The sequence below is a fragment of the Pongo abelii genome, chromosome 16 (assembly GCF_028885655.2).
Source record: "Pongo abelii isolate AG06213 chromosome 16, NHGRI_mPonAbe1-v2.0_pri, whole genome shotgun sequence".
Lineage (NCBI taxonomy): Eukaryota > Metazoa > Chordata > Mammalia > Primates > Hominidae > Pongo > Pongo abelii.
This window is the reverse complement of record NC_072001.2, coordinates 46542758-46561339: the sequence shown is the minus strand read 5'-3', so window position 1 is coordinate 46561339 and position 18582 is coordinate 46542758. Positions and strand designations below refer to the sequence as shown.

The window sequence follows — 18582 nt, the reverse complement described above, 5'->3', positions numbered from 1 at the left end:
CTGTCTCAAAACAAGCATAGGAGTGAGTATAGCATAACTCCATTGGTTTTTAGAAGGGGCCAACCTCTGCAAAATTCTAGGGATGATTGAAGTATGGTTCTGTTCTTTTTGTCTGGATTCAGTTCAGCATCAGGATGACTTTAAAGCCAGAGCACCACAATGTTGATTTCTGTTTAGCTCTTAAGGCTATTATAATCTGAGTGTTTTTTTCCCCAAGAGTATGGCATACATCCATTCATTGTGTAAAAGAGATGAAGAAGGTTGAAAGAGAAAGGCAATGAATTAAGGAATAGCAATTAGTAAATAATAGGTTTCGGCCGGGCACGGTGGCTCACGCCTGTAATCCCAGCACTTTGGCAGGCTGAGGCGGGCGGATCACCTGAGGTCAGGAGTTCGAGACCGGCCTCAACATGGAGAAAGCCCGTTTCTACTAAAAATACAAAATTAGCCGGGTGTGGTGGTGCATGCCTGTAATCCCAGCTACTCGGGGAGCTGAGGCAGGAGAATTGCTTGAACCCAGGAGGCGGAGGTTGCGGTAAGACGAGATTGCACCATTGCACTCTAGCCTGGGCAACAAGAGCGAAACTCCATCTCAAAAAAAAACAAAAAACAAAACAAAACAAAAGTAAATAATAGGTATCTAGAGACGAAGTGCACATTCAATTTGCTTTGCAGAGCAAAACCAATTTTAGGCAGGGAAGAAAGGAAAAGTTTTAAAAGAAAGCTAACAGAACCAAGTGATTTATTGTTATAAATCGATATACCCTAATGATTCTGGCTTGTTTCTACATTCGTTATAAAGTACTTCAGATATCATGGCCCTATATTTTCATTCTGTTGTGAAGACCCATTGCTTTCTTGTGAACTTTGGGACTGAGATAACAGTACAGTAGATGGGGGTGGGGGATTGGAGGTAGGGGTAATTAAAGAGAGTAGTCTCTTAGTAGCTGTGTGACCCCAGATTGGATCGCAAGTGACTTGTAGCTGGGCAGACATAACTATATCAACAGATTGGTTGTGGCTATGTTTTATGGTCAATTGTGTCCTTCCCTGTATTTCACAGGTTGAAGCAACAGTGTTAAGAAGAGAAACTCAAAGAAAAATGGAACAGTACTGGGCAAAACTGTGGTTTATAAGTGTGTTCATTCTCCATCATTCAGTTTCCAGCTTCCTTAACTTTTATTCCTCCTTTGCTCTATCCTCACAGAATTGCTGGAATCCACAAATACCAAACTATGGCCATTGAAGCTGACCTTGGAGGTGGCAGCTTGGTTTATCTTGCTTATTTTCATCCTGGAGATCCTTCTTAAGTGGCTATCCAACTTTTCCATTTTCTGGAAGAGTGCCTGGAATGTCTTTGACTTTGTTGTTACCATGTTGGTAAGGATAGAGATCCTGAGGGTTCGTTTAGTGGGATGAAGGATGTGCCTAGGTGAATCAAAAGAACAAGACAAGTTAACATGATAATAGGAAGAAACAAAAATTTACTTAACTTCCTTCTTTTGATTTTTTTTCCTAAAACTAAACATCAGTCATTGCAGGAGTTGTTAGTATTAGGAGCAAGGTAGGCTAACTACAACATCAACACCAACAAGAGCATCTGCCGGTTACTGAGCACTTACTAAGTGCCAAGCACTATTTTAAGTGTTTTCCTTGCATTATCTCATTTATGCTCCACAACAACCCAATTAAATAACCACGAATTTTATCCCCCTTTTTATATGTGAGCAAGTTGAAGTACAATGTTTAAGCAACTTAATATAGAAAGGCTGAATAGTAAGTAATTCTCAGAGAATGCTATTCAAGGAATAATGCCCAGGGAACAATGAAGAGGATGAGATGAAGAAGGTGCAACTCTGCCTGGGTGCCTTGGGGTATATTTTACTTATAATCTTTGTGTTTTCCACAGTCCCTGCTTCCCGAAGTTGTGGTATTGGTAGGGGTAACAGGCCAATCAGTGTGGCTTCAGCTTCTGAGGATCTGCCGGGTACTGAGGTCTCTCAAACTCCTTGCACAATTCCGTCAAATTCGAGTTATTATTTTGGTCCTGGTCAGGGCCCTCAAGGTGATTTGACTGTTGCAAGCTAAAGCAGGGGGCAAGGTAGATAAATGTGAGGGCTTAACATAGAATATGAAACAAATTTGCCAGGTGCGGTGGCTCACGCCTGTAATCCCAGCACTTTGGGAGGCCGAGGGGGACGGGTCTTGAGGTCAGGAATTCGAGACCAGCCTGACCAACATGATGAAACCCTGTCTCTACTAAAAATACCAAAAAAAAATAATAATAATAATTAAAAAAAAGCCAGGCTTGGTGGTGTGTGCCTGTAATCCCAGCTACTCAGATGGCTGAGGCAGAAGAATCATTTGAACCCAGGAGGCGGAAGTTGCAGTGAGCCGAGACCGCGCCACTGCACTCCAGCCTAGGCGATAGAGTGAAACTCCATCTGAAAAAAAAAAAAGAATATGAAACAAATCTGGGTGGGTCAAAGAAGGCAATGAAACGTCCTGTGAAATGTTATTGGATAAGAAGGGGCTGGGGACAGGTGCCATGGTTCAGAGATGACTGGGTTCAGCAGTGCAAGAGAGGGTTTGGTGGGAGATTGCCAGGTGGGCTTGACTGGGCTGTTGGTGGAGATCAGCCTAGTTTGGCCTACGTCTGACATGAGAGTTAATGGTCTCTAGAGCATGACCTTCCTCTTGATGTTGCTGCTCATCTTCTTCTACATTTTTGCTGTGACTGGTGTCTACGTCTTCTCAGAGTACACCCGTTCACCTCGTCAGGACCTGGAGTACCATGTTTTCTTCTCGTAAGCAGAGCTGGGGACAGCTGGGTGAGGGGAGAAAATTTGGCTAAGAGACCGGGAAGCTTGTCCAAAGTATAGTAATATAAAAAATACAGTCTATTCCAAGAAACTGAAATAGAACACAATAGGGAGAGGGAAAGAGAAAGCAAAAGAATAGTGAATGGTATTAGCTCTGATGTTGAGGGTAGGGCAGCTAGTTCCATGTTTATTCTGGGTTTTGCAAATTCAAACCACACTGTCGTCAGGCATCTTTAAATAGCAGTATACTCCAGTGGTTAAGCTTGGTTTCTGTGACTCAGTTACCTCTTTTGAAAAATGGGGGCGGGGCGCGGTGGCTCACCCCTGAAATCCCAGCACTTTGGGAGGCCAAGGTGGGTGGATCATGAGGTCAAGAGATCGAGACCATCCTAGCCAACATGGTGAAACCCTTTCTCTACCAAAAATACAAAAATTAGCCAGCCGTGGTGGCAGGCGCCTGTAGTCCCAGCTACTCAGGAGGCTGAGGCAGGAGAATTGCTTGAATCTGGGAGGCAGAGATTGCAGTGAGCCGAGATAGTGCCACTGCACTCCAGCCTGGCAACAGAGCAAGACTCCATCTCAAAAAGAAAAAAAAAAGAAAGAAAAAGAAAAGAAAAATGGGAATAGGCTGGGCACGGTGGCTCACGCCTGTAATCCCAGCAGTTTCAGAAGCCAAGACAGGTGGATCACCTGAGGTCAGGAGTTTGAGACCAGCCTGCCCAACATGGTGAAACGCTGTCTCTACTAAAAATACAAAAATTAGCCAGGTGTGGTGGGCGCCTGTAATCCCAGCTACTCCGGAGGCTGAGACAGGAGAATCACTTGAACTTGGGAGGCAGAGATTGCAGTGAGCTGAGATTGAGCCACTGCACTCCAGCCTGGGCAACAAAGAGTGAAACTCCATCTCCATCTCAAAAAACAAAAAAAAAGAATAATAGCAGTGCTACTTCATAAGAGTGTGGGGTTAAATGTGGTAATGCATTTAAGCACTTAGCACAGTATGTGACACATTATAAGTGATCAATGAATGTTACTATGATTCTCAAATATGATCACTGGTTTTATCCCAATCTCTACATATTACACATGCACACGCCTATTCCTGATCTCTGTCTAGAAAACACTAATCAGTGCTCACTTCGGCAGCACATGTACTAAAATTGGAACGATATAGAGAAGATTAGCATGGCCCTTGTGCAAGGATGAAACACAAATTTGTGAAGTGTTACATATTTTTTTAAATATTAAACCACTAATCAGTGTTTTCTAGAACAAAATCAACTTGAATATCGAGTAGATAATCCTGTTTATGAATTAGAATTCAATCTTGTCAGCACCTCTCAGGACTCTGTTAGACTCTAACAGATAGTTTTGTAAGAATATTGAGTTAGGAAAGTCCCAGATTTTATCCTATACAAGCTCTGATGTTTTCAACAAATTGTATATGGGGGACTAAAAAGAAAGGTAGGAAAATTTAGATACCTTCCTGGAAACTTTTTACTTTTTTAGTAATTTTTAAATATTAATTTTATAATTTGTATATGTTCATTATTTAGGATCACAGATGTTTATGTAACATACCCATTTACTTGTATATCATTTCATACCAGCAAACTAATAGGAATAATTTTGTGAATGATCTTCTATTTTGCTAAATTTGCTAATTTTGCTAAATTTGCGAGTGATCTTCTATTAAGTGGAGTCCGTAGAGCAGTAGAGAATAAAATTAGAAAAAACGGCCAGGCATGGTGGCTCACACCTGTAATCCCAGCACTTTAGGAGGCTGAGGCAGGCAGATCACTTGAGGTCAGGAGTTCAAGACCAGCCTGGCCAACATGGTGAAACCCTGTCTCTACTAAAAATATGAAAATTAGCTGGGCATGGTGGCGCAGGCCTGTAATCCCAACTACTTGGGAGGCTGAGGCGAGAGAATTGCTTGAGCCTGGAGGGCAGAGGTTGAAGTGAGCTGAGATCACTGAACTCCAGCCTGGATGATAGAGTGAGACTCTGTCTCAAAAAAGGAAAAACTATCTAGTTGGTGATTCATTCATCTTTTAAAAATTCAGTCAATACCTATTTATTATTTATTATACCCAAGGACTAATGGAATAGTGAGAGTTAGTCATAGATTATTCATGATAAAGGAAAATTTAGGCTGGGTGCGGTGGCTCACACCTGTAATCCTAGCACTTTGGGAGGCTGAGATGGGCAGATCACCTTAGGTCAGGAGTTCGAGACCAGCCTGGCCAACATGGCAAAACCCCATCTCTACTAAAAATACACAAATTAGCTGGGCGTGGTAGTGCATGCCTATAATCCCAGCTACTCGGGAGGCTGAGGCAGGAGAATCTCTTGAACCCAGGAGGTGGAGGTTGCAGTGAGCCTAGATCGTGCCACTGTACTCCAGCCTGGGCAACAGAGTGAGACTCCATCTAATAAAAACAACAACAACAAGAAAAAACTTCAAACTGTAGAATGATTAGCTAAAAACTGAGTATGGTAGAAAAGGAGCCAAAATCAGAACAAACTACAAAGAAATGCTTTATGTTTCTTTAAAAGTAAGAATGGTACCATTTTTGAAAGGTTTAGGTCTCTGCTTCTGTCTATTCACATGCCTTTTTCTTTAGGGACCTCCCGAATTCCCTGGTAACAGTGTTCATTCTCTTCACCTTGGATCATTGGTATGCACTGCTTCAGGACATCTGGAAGGTGCCTGAAGTCAGTCGCATCTTCAGCAGCATCTATTTCATCCTTTGGTTGTTGCTTGGCTCCATTATCTTTCGAAGTATCATAGTAGCCATGATGGGTAAGCATAGAGGAGGTGAAACTTGTTTGGGAAGAGTGGTTGGGAAAAAATTAGTCTGAAAGCTGGGATTGGTGGCTTATGGGTATAAAGAACCTAGTGTAGCAGAAAGGCTTGGGTTCTGGATTGGATATTTCACTTGGATTCTCCCCACCCAAGCCCTCTTCCCAGGTGTAGTCATTACCATCTCCCAACTCCTAATGGCCCTTTGGGGCAGTTACTAACTTTCAGAATATCAGGAAAGAGCTGAATGAGGAGATGGCACGTCGGGAGGTTCAGCTCAAAGCTGACATGTTCAAGCGGCAGATCATCCGGAGGTCTGCTTCTCCCTTTTCAACCCCAACTTTCCTTCTCAAGGGTTTCCTGAGCTCATTTCTTGTTTCTACTCCTTGACCCCACTTTTCCCTTTGTGACAGTAGATTTGCCTCCAAGGATAAGAATTCTCTAGCTCTAGAATATTGCCTGATTCTTCATCCACTGTGGGAGTCCTCCATTTTTTTTCACTCCTTGACTACAATTTGTTCTCCCCAATTAGTTTTCTTCACTTTCTGATATGAACTCTTTTTTCTTACCACACTTTTGCTTGAATATAACTGTCTTCGCTCTTTTTTTTTTTTTTTTTTTTTTTGCTCTGCAGGAGAAAAAACGTGTCACGTGAAGCGCTGACGTCAAGCCATAGCAAAATAGATGACAGGTTAGGAGTATGTATGTGAACTGGGATAGAAACACATGAAGGAGGAGAGGGTGGAAAACTAAAGATGAAGATTAGCTTTGAGAGATAATTCATTCATTTAATAACTGCATATTGTAGTAGGTTGACTAGTGGCACCCGAAATAATATGTTCATGTTCTTACTCCCTGGAACCTGTGAATGTGACCTTATTTGGAAAAAAAAAGATCCTAAGTTAAGGATCTTGAGATGAGATCATCCTAGATTATGCTGATAGGTCCTAAATCCAATGGCAAGCATACTTATAAGAGATGAAAGAGGAGAAGACACAGAGAATAGGAGAAGGCGATGTAAAGACAGAGACAGAGGTTGGGGCTAATGCCGCCACAAGCCAGGGGAAGCTGAGAAATGCCAGGCAGCTGCCAGAAGGTAGAAGAGGCAAGGAACTTCTCCCCTAAAGCCTCCAGAGGGAATATGGCCCTGCCAACACCTTCATTTCAGACTCTAGCCTCTAGAATTGTGACGGAATATATTTCTGTCATTTTAAGCTACCAAGTTGATAGTAATTTGTTATGACAGCCACAGGACACTAATACAAATACCTACAATGAAACAGATATGATTCTAGACCCCAAGTGTTTATCAGTGAACAAAAAAAGCAGAAGCAGAAGTAAACTCATTCACTCATTAACAAATAATTACTGGCTAGATGTGGTGGCTTATACTTGTAATCCCAACACTTTGAGAGGTCAAGGCAAGAGGATTGCTTGAAGTTCAAGCCAGAAGTTCAAGGCTGCATTGAGACGTGACTTCACCACTGTTCTCCAGCCTGGGCAACAGAGCAAGATCCCATCTCAGAAATTTAGCGGGGTGGGTATGGTGACTCATGCCTGTAATACCAGCATTTTGGAAAACAGGTGGGCAGATGACTTGAGCTCAGGAGTTCAAGACTAAACTAGGCAATATGGCAAAATCCTGTCTCTACGAACAAAAATTAGCTGGGTGTGGTGGTGTGCTCCTGTGGTCCCAGCTACTTAGGAGGCTGAGGTGGGAGGATTGCTTGAGCTGGGAGGTTGAGGCTGTGGTGCGCCGTGATTGTGCCACTGCTCTGCAGCCTGGGTGACAGAGTAGGACCCTGTCTCAAAAAAACAAAAAACAATAAAGAACAAAGAATTATTGAATACTTAGTAGGTGCTTGGGATGTATCAGTGAACAAAATAGACAATAATGCCTGCTTCATGGAACTTACGTATTAGTAGTGGTAAAGAGATAATAAGCAGTGAATATATTAAGTAAATTAATCTGTTAAAATATGATAAGCATTATGGGAAAATTAAAAGTAGAACAGGTTAAGGGAGATTGGGAGTAGAAGGTGGGATTGCAGATGGGTTGTAGTTGTTTTTTTTTTTTTTTTTTTTTTTTTGAGGCAGAGTCTCGCTCTGTCACCAGGCTGGAGTGCAGTGGCATGATATCGCTCACTACAACCTCCGCCTCCTGGGTTCAAGCGATTCTTCTGCCTCAGCCTCCCAAGTAGCTGGGACTACAGGTGCCCGCCACCATGCCTGGCTAATTTGTTTATTTTTCTTTTGTATTTTAGTAGAGACGAGGTTTCACCATGTTGCCCAGGCTGGTCTCAAACTCCTGAGCTCAGGCACTCCACCCGCCTCAGCCTCCCAAAGTGTTAGGATTACAGGCGTGAGCCATCGTGCCCAGCCGCAGATGGGCTATAGTTTTAAACAGGGTAGTCACGGTGACCTCATTGAAAAGGTAATGTGAGCAAAGACTTGAAGGAGGTAAGGGGATCACCATGTGGATATCTGTAAGAAGAGTGTTAATAGGCAGATGAAACAGCTAGTGCAAAGGTCCTAAGCTGGAAGCATGCTTGGTGTGTTTGAGAAACAGCAAAGAGGCCATTGTGACTGTAGTAGAGTGAGCAGGGGGAAGAGTGCTGGGAAATGAAGTCAGAGAGATAATGGTGACCTGATCCTGTAGCGTTATGGGTGCCATTGTAGGGACTTTGAAATGGCAAGCAGAACAGAGGAGTGACATGAAGTGACTTACATTTAAGAAGGATTACTCTGGTTGCTGTGTCGATGGAAGAACAAGGGAAGGAGCAGAGAGATCAGTTGGGAGGCTATGCTGCTGCCCAGGCAAGAAATGATGACAGCTTAGGCCAGAGTGGTGGCAGTGAGTTAGTGAGAAAAGATATATTTCGAAGGTAGAGTCAGCAGGATTTCTTGATGGACTGGATATGGGAGGGAAGAGAAGAGTTAAGGATGACACATGAATGATTGAGGTTGGAAGTGCCTGAGTTTAGAGTTTGGGAGTAATTTGGCCCTCATTGTCTTATGCCCCAGCTTTAGGGGGTGGCCAGGGGCAGAACCAGAATAATGAGTGGACTAGTCATATGTTGTAAATGTTTGTGAAGCCATAAATTTCTTCTTTCAGTTCAAGAGGAGCTAGTCAACAAAGGGAAAGTTTGGACTTATCAGAAGTGTCTGAAGTAGAGTCTAATTATGGTGTCACTGAAGAGGATTTAATGACATCTGCATCAAAAACAGAAGAGACCTTGTCAAAAAAGAGAGAGTACCAGTCTTCCTCCTGTGTCTCCTCCACATCCTCTTCCTATTCTTCCTCTTCTGAATCCAGATTTTCTGAATCTATTGGTGAGCCGAAGAACTATACTAATGAGTTTTTTCCATTTGAATTCAGACTCCTCTTTAAGACATCTTAGTCTTAACAGGAGCTCTCCTACTATATCTCCTTTCCAATTTTCTGGTCTTAATTACTTTCTTTTTGCTTCTTAATTTCCCCTGTACTACTTCTTCACTTTGGGTAAGTGTGGCTGTGGCCCTCTTTGCTCATTGTAAAAAGTTGTTTCTTACTGATGAACCCTTTCCCTCCTTGCTTCCTGTTACCTCTTTCCACCCCACCTTTCCACCCACACCATAGGATTTACCAGCTCTTACCCAACTTTTACAAATCTAGACGTGCTTTTCTGAAGCATTCCTCCCTGCAGGTCGTTTGGACTGGGAGACTCTTGTGCACGAAAATCTGCCCGGGCTAATGGAAATGGATCAGGATGACCGTGTTTGGCCCAGAGATTCACTCTTCCGATATTTTGAGTTGCTAGAAAAGCTTCAGTATAACCTAGAGGAGCGTAAGAAGTTACAAGAGTTTGCAGGTATGGAGTTAGGGCAGTCATGGGGACCATGGGAATATATATATAGCGTTTATAGCTGTCCACTATTCTGGCATCTCAGCTTCTCAATTTCTGCCTACAACTAAAATAGGCAAATTCTTGGTTTTGTATGTCAGATTCTGGGAATGTGTCCCACTTTTCCCTAACTGAGAGAGAACCTAGAAACTCTGCTTCTGTAGCAGGGGACGCCTGAATCCTATGAGGTATGAGAGCTTATTTCCCAAGAAGAGAAAGTCGAATCCCAGTTGTTGGGAATTAGGACAAGGTAGGCTCTTGCTTGATTTGGGCAGCCCACCAGTTTCTGCACGTTTGTTCCCTCTGAAGATTGCATTTCAGACTTGAGCAGCAGGGCCTAAGCCTCAAGCTGGAGAGCTATGGGGGATCAGACAATGAGCAGGAGGCCCACAAGTGCTCACTGTCCTAACTCCCTAAAGAGGTTTATGAATTCTAAACTTCTGTTTGTATCTGCCCCTTCTAGTGTCAGCCTCTATAAAGATAAATATGTGATTTAAATAGTAGAGTTTGATGTAAACTGAGAACTATCTATTCAAAGTTATTTTTCCTAAATTTCATTACTTCATGACTCATTTGGATTAATACAATTTCCCTCTAAAAGGAAAAAAAAAGGCCGGGCACGGTGGCTCACGCCTGTAATCCCAGCACTTTGGGAGGCCGAGGAGGGCGGATCATGAGGTCAGGAGATCAGGATCATCCTGGCCAACATGGTGAGACCCCATCTCTACTAAAATACAAAAAATCAGCCGGGCGTGGTGGCACATGCCTGTAGTCCCAGCTACTCGGGAGGCGGAGGCTGAGGCATGAGAATTGCTTGAACCTGGAAGGCAGAGGTTGCAGTTAGCGGAGATCACGCCACTGAACTCCAGCCTGGCAAAAGAACGATGCTCCGTCTCAAAACAAAGCAAAAACAGAAGAGTTACGGGCGGATTTTTATAATTTAATATGTGTTATCTGGGTTTTTCCCCTCATACCTAGTTGAAATCAACTCAGTTTGAATATAAGAAATTAGAGAGGAGGACTGTGTATTTGTGTGTGGTGGGCACAGGTGGGAAACGAGGAATTTATAACATTGGAACATGGAATTTAGGGCAAGATGTGAAAGACAGGCTTTGCTTACTTCACAATTGTTGCCTAAATTTAATCCTATTCCTTCTAGTCATTCTTAGCCCTGCCTTCCCACTTATTCTCTAGGGAGGACAGGGTGAAAAGGAGGAAAATGCAGGAAGGTAGTTTCTTTAATCTTGATAAAACTTGTCTATGGCAAAGAGTACACAGAATCATATGGCTTAATTTAAAGATTAGTAAAGACTAGTGAGGGAGCCTAGAACCCAGAAAAGCAAGGTCTTCACCAAACATTTATATATGTAGAATATTCTTAGCTCTCCAGCCTCACAATCTGTTTCCTTTGCAGTGCAGGCACTGATGAACTTGGAAGACAAGTAAAGCAATGGATGGCTTCAATATACCTTGGGCCCAGCAAAAGATGATGAAGGGAATTGTTGGAAATAGAGAATTGAAAATATAAATGTCTGTTCAGATAGAACAATGTCTGTTCATTAAAATTAAAAAGTATAAGTGTCTAGGCCAGGCGCAGTGAAATCCCGTCTCTACTAAAAACACAAAAAAATTAGCTGGGTGTGGTGGCAGATGCCTGTAATCCCAGCTACTCGGGAGCCTGAGGCAGAAGAATCACTTGAACCTGGGAGGCAGAGGTTGCAGTGAGCCAAGATCGCTCACTGCACTCCAGCCTGGGCAACAGAGTGAGACTCCATCTCAAAAAACAAACAAACAAACAAACAAAAAAAAGTATGTGTCTAATAAATACTCTTGATAGCTGCTCAGTAGTCTGACTCTGAGATAAGGTATATTGAAAGGCATAATGTCAAGCAAAAGAGTTAGTTCAAGCTGAGTGTGGTGGTGTATGCCTCTAGTCCCAGCTATGAGCTGAGGCAGGATTGTTTGAGGCAGGGAGTTCGAGGCTGCAGCAAGCTAGGATCATACCACTGCATTCCAGCCTGGGCAACATAGCAAGACCCTATCTCTAAAAAAGAACAAAACAAGTTAGCTCAGATGCCAGTGGAGTCTGTGCTCCTTAGCTTTCTACCCTTTCCACAGCTCCTGAATCTGACTCATTTCTTGACTTTATCATTATAGCTTCCACCCTTCCTGCAACCTCTACTGCCTGATTAGAGTCCTAATTTTACCCTCTCCCTCCATGATGCATAGGTAAAGGCCTCTCTGTGGAGTAAGGAGATCTTCAGAGCTGTTAGTGTAACTAATTGAGAAGTATTGTTTCCATTGCGTGTTCTACTCATATTGCTTCTCTTGTGAACCATTAACTTTAATTGGATATTATTTTTACCTGTTTCTGGACCGAAAGTCTCTTTATTTCATTTTGCCATTGCTCAGGGCAGTGTTCAAATCAGTAAGTGTTGTACAGGTTTTTAGTGTTAGAAGGGATTTCAGAGTTAATCTATCTCCCATCGAAGCAGGAACACCTTTTAGAACATCACTGAAAGGAGGATTATCCAGGTAATGCTTAATGTTTCTAGTTATTTGGGATTTATTGTCTAGAAGGGATCCCATTCCATCATTAGAAGACTTAAGTCTTTAGACATGTTTATTATTAAAAATTATATCACTTATTGAGTGTTTAACATGTATGAGGATATTTATATATTTAGTATATATATATACTGTATATAGAGTATGCATATTTCATAAAATAATCATATATGGAAGATAGCTTCACATTTTTAGAGATCAGAAAACTAAGGCCTAAAGAAATTAAGTAAGTTAAGTAGCTTGCCCAAGAGCATATACCAAGTAAGAGATAGAGCTAAGGTTCTAACTCGGGTTAAAAATTCTGAGTTGAGAAACAAATCAGTTGAAGCCATTTAAACAATAAAATAGCTTACTGGAGACTGGAAAGTTCAAAGGTAGTATAGCTTCAGGATTGATTTAATGTAAAAATTCACTGTTGTTAGATCTGTGGTTTTGTTTCTCTGGAATTTTCCTATCTGCGCTCTCCTCCATGTGTTCTTGTTATTCTCAGACTGGCTTCACTTGGGTAGCCAGATAATTTTCTGAAGCGCCTAGGCTTGCATACCTATTTACCCATATGCAGGGGAAGAGAGCCAGTGACTCCTTTCTCAGTCAATGAACAAAATTTTTGAGCTTTGGGTCACAATAATGGTTATTCTTGGAGTGAAGATACTGATGGGGAGGAAGCATGAAGCATCTGGAGTGCTGTAGATATGTTCCATATCTTGATCTGCATGGTGGTTACACAGGTATGTATAGATGTAAAAATTCAACAAAATGTACACTTAAAATTTGGGCATTAACTGTATGTGAGTCAACCTCCATTCCTCTAAAGACATCCTGACCACCACTCTGATTGGACCAAGAAGTTAGGTCATATGCTTACGTCTGAACAAATTGTTGAGGTAAGGTGGTGGATGTGATGGAATCACTAATTAAGGCTTTCTCCTGAACTGGAGGTAAGGTCAGTAACACCCAACCTTAAGTAAGGGCTGCTACCCAAATGGGGAAGAGATGAAAGGGGGCGATAAGGTGGCAATTATAAAGTCCTCACCTTAGAGTATGTCTGGCAAAAAGGCCAAGATGGGGAAAAGGCAAATGAATTGAATGTCCAGAATAAACAAATCTATGAAGACAAAGTAGATTAGTGGTTTCTTGGGGGTTGGGGAGGGAGGAATTGAGACTGACAGATGATAGGTATAGGGTTTCTTTGGCAGGTGATGGAAATGTTCTGGAATTGGGTAGTCTTGAATAGTTCAACAATATAATATATTTAAAAACACTGAATTGGGCCATGTGCGGTGGCTCACTCTTGTAATCCCAGAGTTTGGGAGGCCGAGGTGGGCGGATCACCTTAGGTCAGGAGTTCAAGACCAGCCTGGCCAACATGGTGAAACCCCATCTCTACTAAAAATACAAAATTAGCTGGGTGTGGGGGGGCGGGTGCCTGTAATCCCAGCTACTTTGGAGGCTGAGGCAGGAGAATTGCTTGAACCCGGGAGATAGAGTTTGCAGTGAGCCAGGACTGCGCCATTGCACTCCAGCCTGGGCAACAACAGCGAAACTCCATCTCAAAATTAAATAAATGAAATAAAAACACTGAATTGTACACATTAAAATTGTGAATTTGGCTGGGTGCAGTGGCTCATACCTGTAATCACAGCACTTTGGGAAGCCAGGGTGGGTGAATCACTTGAGCTCAGGAGTTTGAGACCAGTCTGGGCAACATGGTAAAATCCCATCTCTACAAAAAAAAAAAAAAAAAGAAAGCAAAAAATTAGCCAGGTGTGGAGAACACCTGTAGTCCCAGCTACCTGGTAGGCTGATCTTAGGAGGTGGAGGTCGCAGTGAGGCAAGATCATGCCACTCTACTCCAGCCTGGGTGGCAACAGCGAGACCCTGTCTCAAAACACACACACACACACGCACACAAAATGGTGAATTTCATATGAATTATATCTGAATTTTAAAAATGAAGTAAAGATTATCTAAAACCAAGAATCAATATTAACATTTCAATGAAAATCATTTCAGTCATTCCTCATAAAATGAGGAAGAAAACAAAAATGTTTTAAAAATAAACTGCAATATATAACATTGATTAGAAATCCTCATAAGAAATATGGCATAAATATTTGGAAATAACTAAAAATGTGATATTTAGACATGATTTTATATCTAGAAATTTCAGAGGAATCAACTAGAATTAGAGATAACAATGGTCAGATGTAACATTTAATACTATTACGGCCAGATGCAGTGGCTCACACCTGTAATCCCAACATTTTGGAAGGCTGAGGCAAGAGGATCACTTAAGGCCAGGTGTTCAAGACCACCCTGGGCAAACATAGTGAGCTATGTCTCTACAAAACAATTTTTTTTTAAAGGCTGGATGTGGTGGCCTCATGCCTGTGATTCCAGCTCCTCAGGAGGCTGAGGCAGGAGGATTGCTGGAGCCCAGGAGTTCAAGATCAGCCTGGGCAACATAGTGAGACCCCATCACTACCAAAAAAAAAAAAAAAGGAATATTAGCTGGGTGTGGTGGCATGTGTCTGTGGTCCCAGCTACTCAGGAGGCTGAGGTGGGAGGATGGCTTGAACCTGGAAAGTCAAGGCTGCAGTGAGCTGTGAATGAGCTACCACACTCCAGCCTCCTAATAATCCAAACAAATTATTAGAAGAAAAGAAGGCTGGAGACAGAAACCTGAGAAACAGAAACGTTTAAAGGATAGAAAGAGAAGGCCGGGCGTTGTGGCTCACGCTTGTAATCCCAGCACTTTTGGGAGGCCAAGGTGGGCGGATCACGAGGTCGGGAGATCCAGACCACGGTGAAACCCCATCTCTACTAAAAACACAAAAAAATTAGCCGGGTGTGGTGGCGGGTGCCTGCCAGATACTCGGAGAGGCTGAGGTAGGAGAATGGCGTGAACCCGGGAGGCGGAGCTTTCAGTGAGCCAAGATCGCGCCACTGCACTCCAGCCTGGGTGACAGAGAGAGACTCCGTCTCAAAAAAAATAAATAAAAATAAGTATAGAGGCCAGGCGCAGTGGCTCATGCGTGCAATTCCAGCACTTTGGGAGGCTGAGGTGGGCAGATCACGAGGTCAGGAGTTCGAGACCAGCCTGACCAACATGGTGAAACCCCGTCTCTACTAAAAATACAAAAATCAGCTGGGCATGGTGGCACACACCTGTAATCCCAGCTACGCAGGAGGCTGAGGCAGGAGAATTGCTTGAACCCGGGAGACGGAGTTTGCAGTGAGCCAAGATCGTGCCACTGCACTCCAGCCTGGGCGACAGAGTGAGACTCCGTCTCAAAAAAAATATATATAATCTCAGGCCCCATCACCCAGGCTTATTGAATCAGGTGATGTAGCTGCACATAAAAGATTCAGAAGTGGCCGGGCGTGGTGGCTCACGCCTGTAATCCCAGCACTTTGGGAGGCCGAGGCAGGTGAATCATGAGGCCAGGAGTTCAAGAGATGGTGAAACCCTGTCTAATAAAACTTAAAAAATTAGCTGGGCGTGGTGGCAGACACCTGTAATCCCAGCTACTCAGGAGGCTGAGGCAGGAGAATCGCTTGAACCTGGGTGGCAGAGGTTGCAAAAAAAAAAAAAAAAAAAGATTCAAAGGCACTGCTTTATAGGTATTTGATGAATATTCCCTCTTTCCCCTTTTTTCCCCCAACACTACACAGATGTGCCCTTCTGACTTTCTTTTGTTTTGTTTTCTTCCCTTTTTCCCTCCCTACCTCCCTTCCTTTCTCTCTCTCTCTCCCTCTCTCCCCTGCCCCCCCTTTTTTTCTTTCTTTTTCCCACACAGAGCTGGCTGTGCAGGAAACTGGAGTTTTCTTATTATTACTCAAATTAGTCTGTTCTGACATTTTCGAGATGGAGTATCACTCTGTCGCCCAAGCTGGAGTGCAGTGGCACAATCTCTGCTCATTGCAACCTCCGCCTCCTGGGTTTAAGCGATTCTCGTGCCTCAGCCTCCCAAGTAACTGGGACTACAGTCACACGCCACCACGCCTGGCTAATTTTTGTATTTTTAGTAGAGACGGGTTTTTGCCATGTTGGCCAGGCTGGTCTTGAACTCCTGGCCTCAAGTAATCTGCCCCTCCTTAGCCTCCCAAAGTGCTGGGATTACAGGTGTGAGCTACTGTGCCTGGCCCCCTCCTGACTTTCTGTGGCTGTTCTGTGGTCTGTGCATTCTGCATTTTATTCTTTAACTCTTTCCTCAGTGAAAACAATCTGGCTTTAATTCTACAGGAATGGAAGTTTATTCAACAAATTTGTTGAGTCTGTATGTTCCGAACATTGTTCTAGACACTTGGGATATATCTGTGAATGAACAAAACAGAAATCCCTGTGCATCCTAACTAGTTCCTCATATGATCAAATAGTAAAACTTCCATGAAGATAGTAATTTTATCTCCTCCCCTGTTTTGTGGTTGTTGTTTGTTTGGTTTGGTTTGGTTTCTGAGACAGGGTCTTGCTCTTTCACCCAGGCTGGAGTGCAGTGGTGCAATCATAGCTCACTGCAGCTTTGATCTTCCGGGCTCAAGTGACCCTCCTGCCTCAGGCTCTCAAGTAGTTGGGACTACAGGTGCATACCACCACACCTGGCTAAATTTTTAAATTTTTTGTAGAGTCAGGGGTCTCACTGTGTTGTAATATGTCCAAAACTGAACTTATTACCACTTCTTCAAACCTGTTCTTCCTATTCTAATCTCAAGAACTGCCAAACAATTTCTATGGGCTGGGGGAGTCCTCAAAGATCTCCTTGCTGCTTAACTTTTTCTGTATTTTGTCTGAAGGTCTTTCACTTAAGATGCTATTTCTTGTACCAATTTTTGTATTAAGATTCTTTAAGTTGGCAAGGCGCAGTGGCTCACACCTGTAATCCCAGGACTTTGGGAGGCCAAGGTGGGCAGATCACCTGAGGTCAGGAGTTTGAGAGCAGTCTGGCCAACATGGCGAAACCCGGTCTCTACTGAAAAGTACAAAAAACATCTGAGCATGGTGGCCTGCACCTGTAATCCCAGCTACTGAGGCTGAGGCAGGAGAATCACTTGAACCTGGGAGGCGGAGGTTGCAGTGAGCCGAGATTGTGCCATTGCACTCCAGCCTGGGCATCAACAGCGAAACTCCATCTCTAAGAAAAGATTCTTTTTTTTTTTTTGAGTTGGAGTCTTGCTCTATCTCCCAGGCTGGAGTGCAGTGGCACAATCTCGGCTCACTGCAAGCTTCTCCTCCTGGGTTCATGCCATTCTTCTGCCTCAGCCTCACAAGTAGCTGGGACTATAGGCGCCCACCACCGCGACCAGCTAATTTTTTGTATTTTTAGTAGAGATGGGGTTTCACCATGTTAGCCAGGATGGTCTCTATCTCCTGACCTCGTGACCTGCCCGCCTCGGCCTCCCAAAGTGCTGGGATTACAGGCGTGAGCCACTCACCCGGCCAAAAAGATTGGGTTGCAGAAGAAGAATTCATCCTGAGCTAGTCTAATCATAGCGGTGGTAAGATTTAGTGGATCTGTTCCAGTACCTGGCACATCAAGACACTTTATAATACAAGTGAATGAGCAAAATTGGATGAGTGAGTAATAGTATCTCCATTTTACAGATGAGTGAATTATAGAAACTTCTTGGGGTCACCAGACTAATAAATATGGAATGAAGACCTAGAATTCAGAGATCTGATATCAAAATGCAAACATAATTTAACTTTCTTAATCAGAAGAGTCAAAGGCTCTGCTGCAAGAATAAATTAACCCCTAAATCTCAGTGGTTTAGTATGAGAAAGACATATTACTCACTCATGAAGATTTCAATACTGGTTGGGTAACTGTTCAAGGCAGCCACATTAAATTTTTATTATTTGTGATAATTATGTTTTATAAAGGTGCAGCAAACAACTGAGTTAGTGACTACTGAACCACTGCTCCCAGGGGAAATACAGGGTTAGGTTCCTGTGGGCCTCTGGTGACATTTTCATCAACTGATCAAATATATAACCTTGGTTTTCTTTGTGTTTCTGTTTATAGACACCTTATTTAATATATGTTGTTGATTGATTAACATTGAACTCATGGCCAACAGCACTGTGACTCATGCTTGAATGAAGCTTATCTTTTTTGTTTTTTTTGAGACAGAGTCTCGCTCTGTCACCTAGGCTGGAGTGCAATGGCACGATCTCGGCTCACTGCAACATCTGCCTCCCGGGTTCAAGTGATTCTCCTGCCTCAGCCTCCTGAGTAGCTGGGATTACAGGTGCCTGCTACCACGCCCAGCTAATTTTTGTGTTTTTAGTAGAGACAGAGTTTCACCAGGTTGGCCAGGCTGGTCTCGAACTCCTGACCTCAGGTGATCCACCTGCCTCAGCCTCCCAAAGTGCTGGGATTACAGGCATGAGCCACGGCGCCCAGCAGTGAATGAAGCTTTTCTAGCATAATTTTCTCTATAAGGCACATTATAGCCTTCTTGCTCTTAAGAACACCACACAACACTTTGGCATTAAGCTTAA

General features: G+C 43.1%; 1 protein-coding gene and 1 non-coding gene across 15 annotated transcripts in view; both read left to right on the top strand.

The window, feature by feature from the left end:
* CATSPER2 (cation channel sperm associated 2) overlaps positions 1-18582 on the top strand; it is a 29975-nt gene that overhangs the window by 7134 nt on the left and 4259 nt on the right. For 3 of the 14 annotated variants that reach the window (XR_008514112.1, XR_010137461.1, XR_008514111.2), the window contains 10 exons: positions 1208-1380; positions 1910-2065; positions 2683-2807; positions 5450-5628; positions 5843-5942; positions 6263-6319; positions 8744-8961; positions 9315-9479; positions 9614-9762; positions 10927-11095. Coding sequence is in view for 6 of the 14 variants with exons in the window: in XM_063716629.1 (XP_063572699.1) it covers positions 1208-1380; positions 1910-2065; positions 2683-2807; positions 5450-5628; positions 5843-5942; positions 6263-6319; positions 8744-8961; positions 9315-9479; positions 10932-11002 (1244 nt within the window). In the remaining 8 variants the exon portion in view is untranslated. Of the gene's footprint in view, positions 1-1207; positions 1381-1909; positions 2066-2682; positions 2808-5449; positions 5629-5842; positions 5943-6262; positions 6320-8743; positions 8962-9314; positions 9480-9613; positions 9763-10113; positions 10223-10926; positions 13859-18582 lie in introns of those variants that run through there. The other 11 variants (XM_024232867.2, XM_063716630.1, XM_054532731.2 and 8 more) reach the window with 9 other exon arrangements.
* LOC112129315 (U6 spliceosomal RNA) lies at positions 3953-4059 on the top strand. The gene has a single exon (XR_002911717.1). It is a non-coding gene; the product is annotated as a U6 spliceosomal RNA (small nuclear RNA).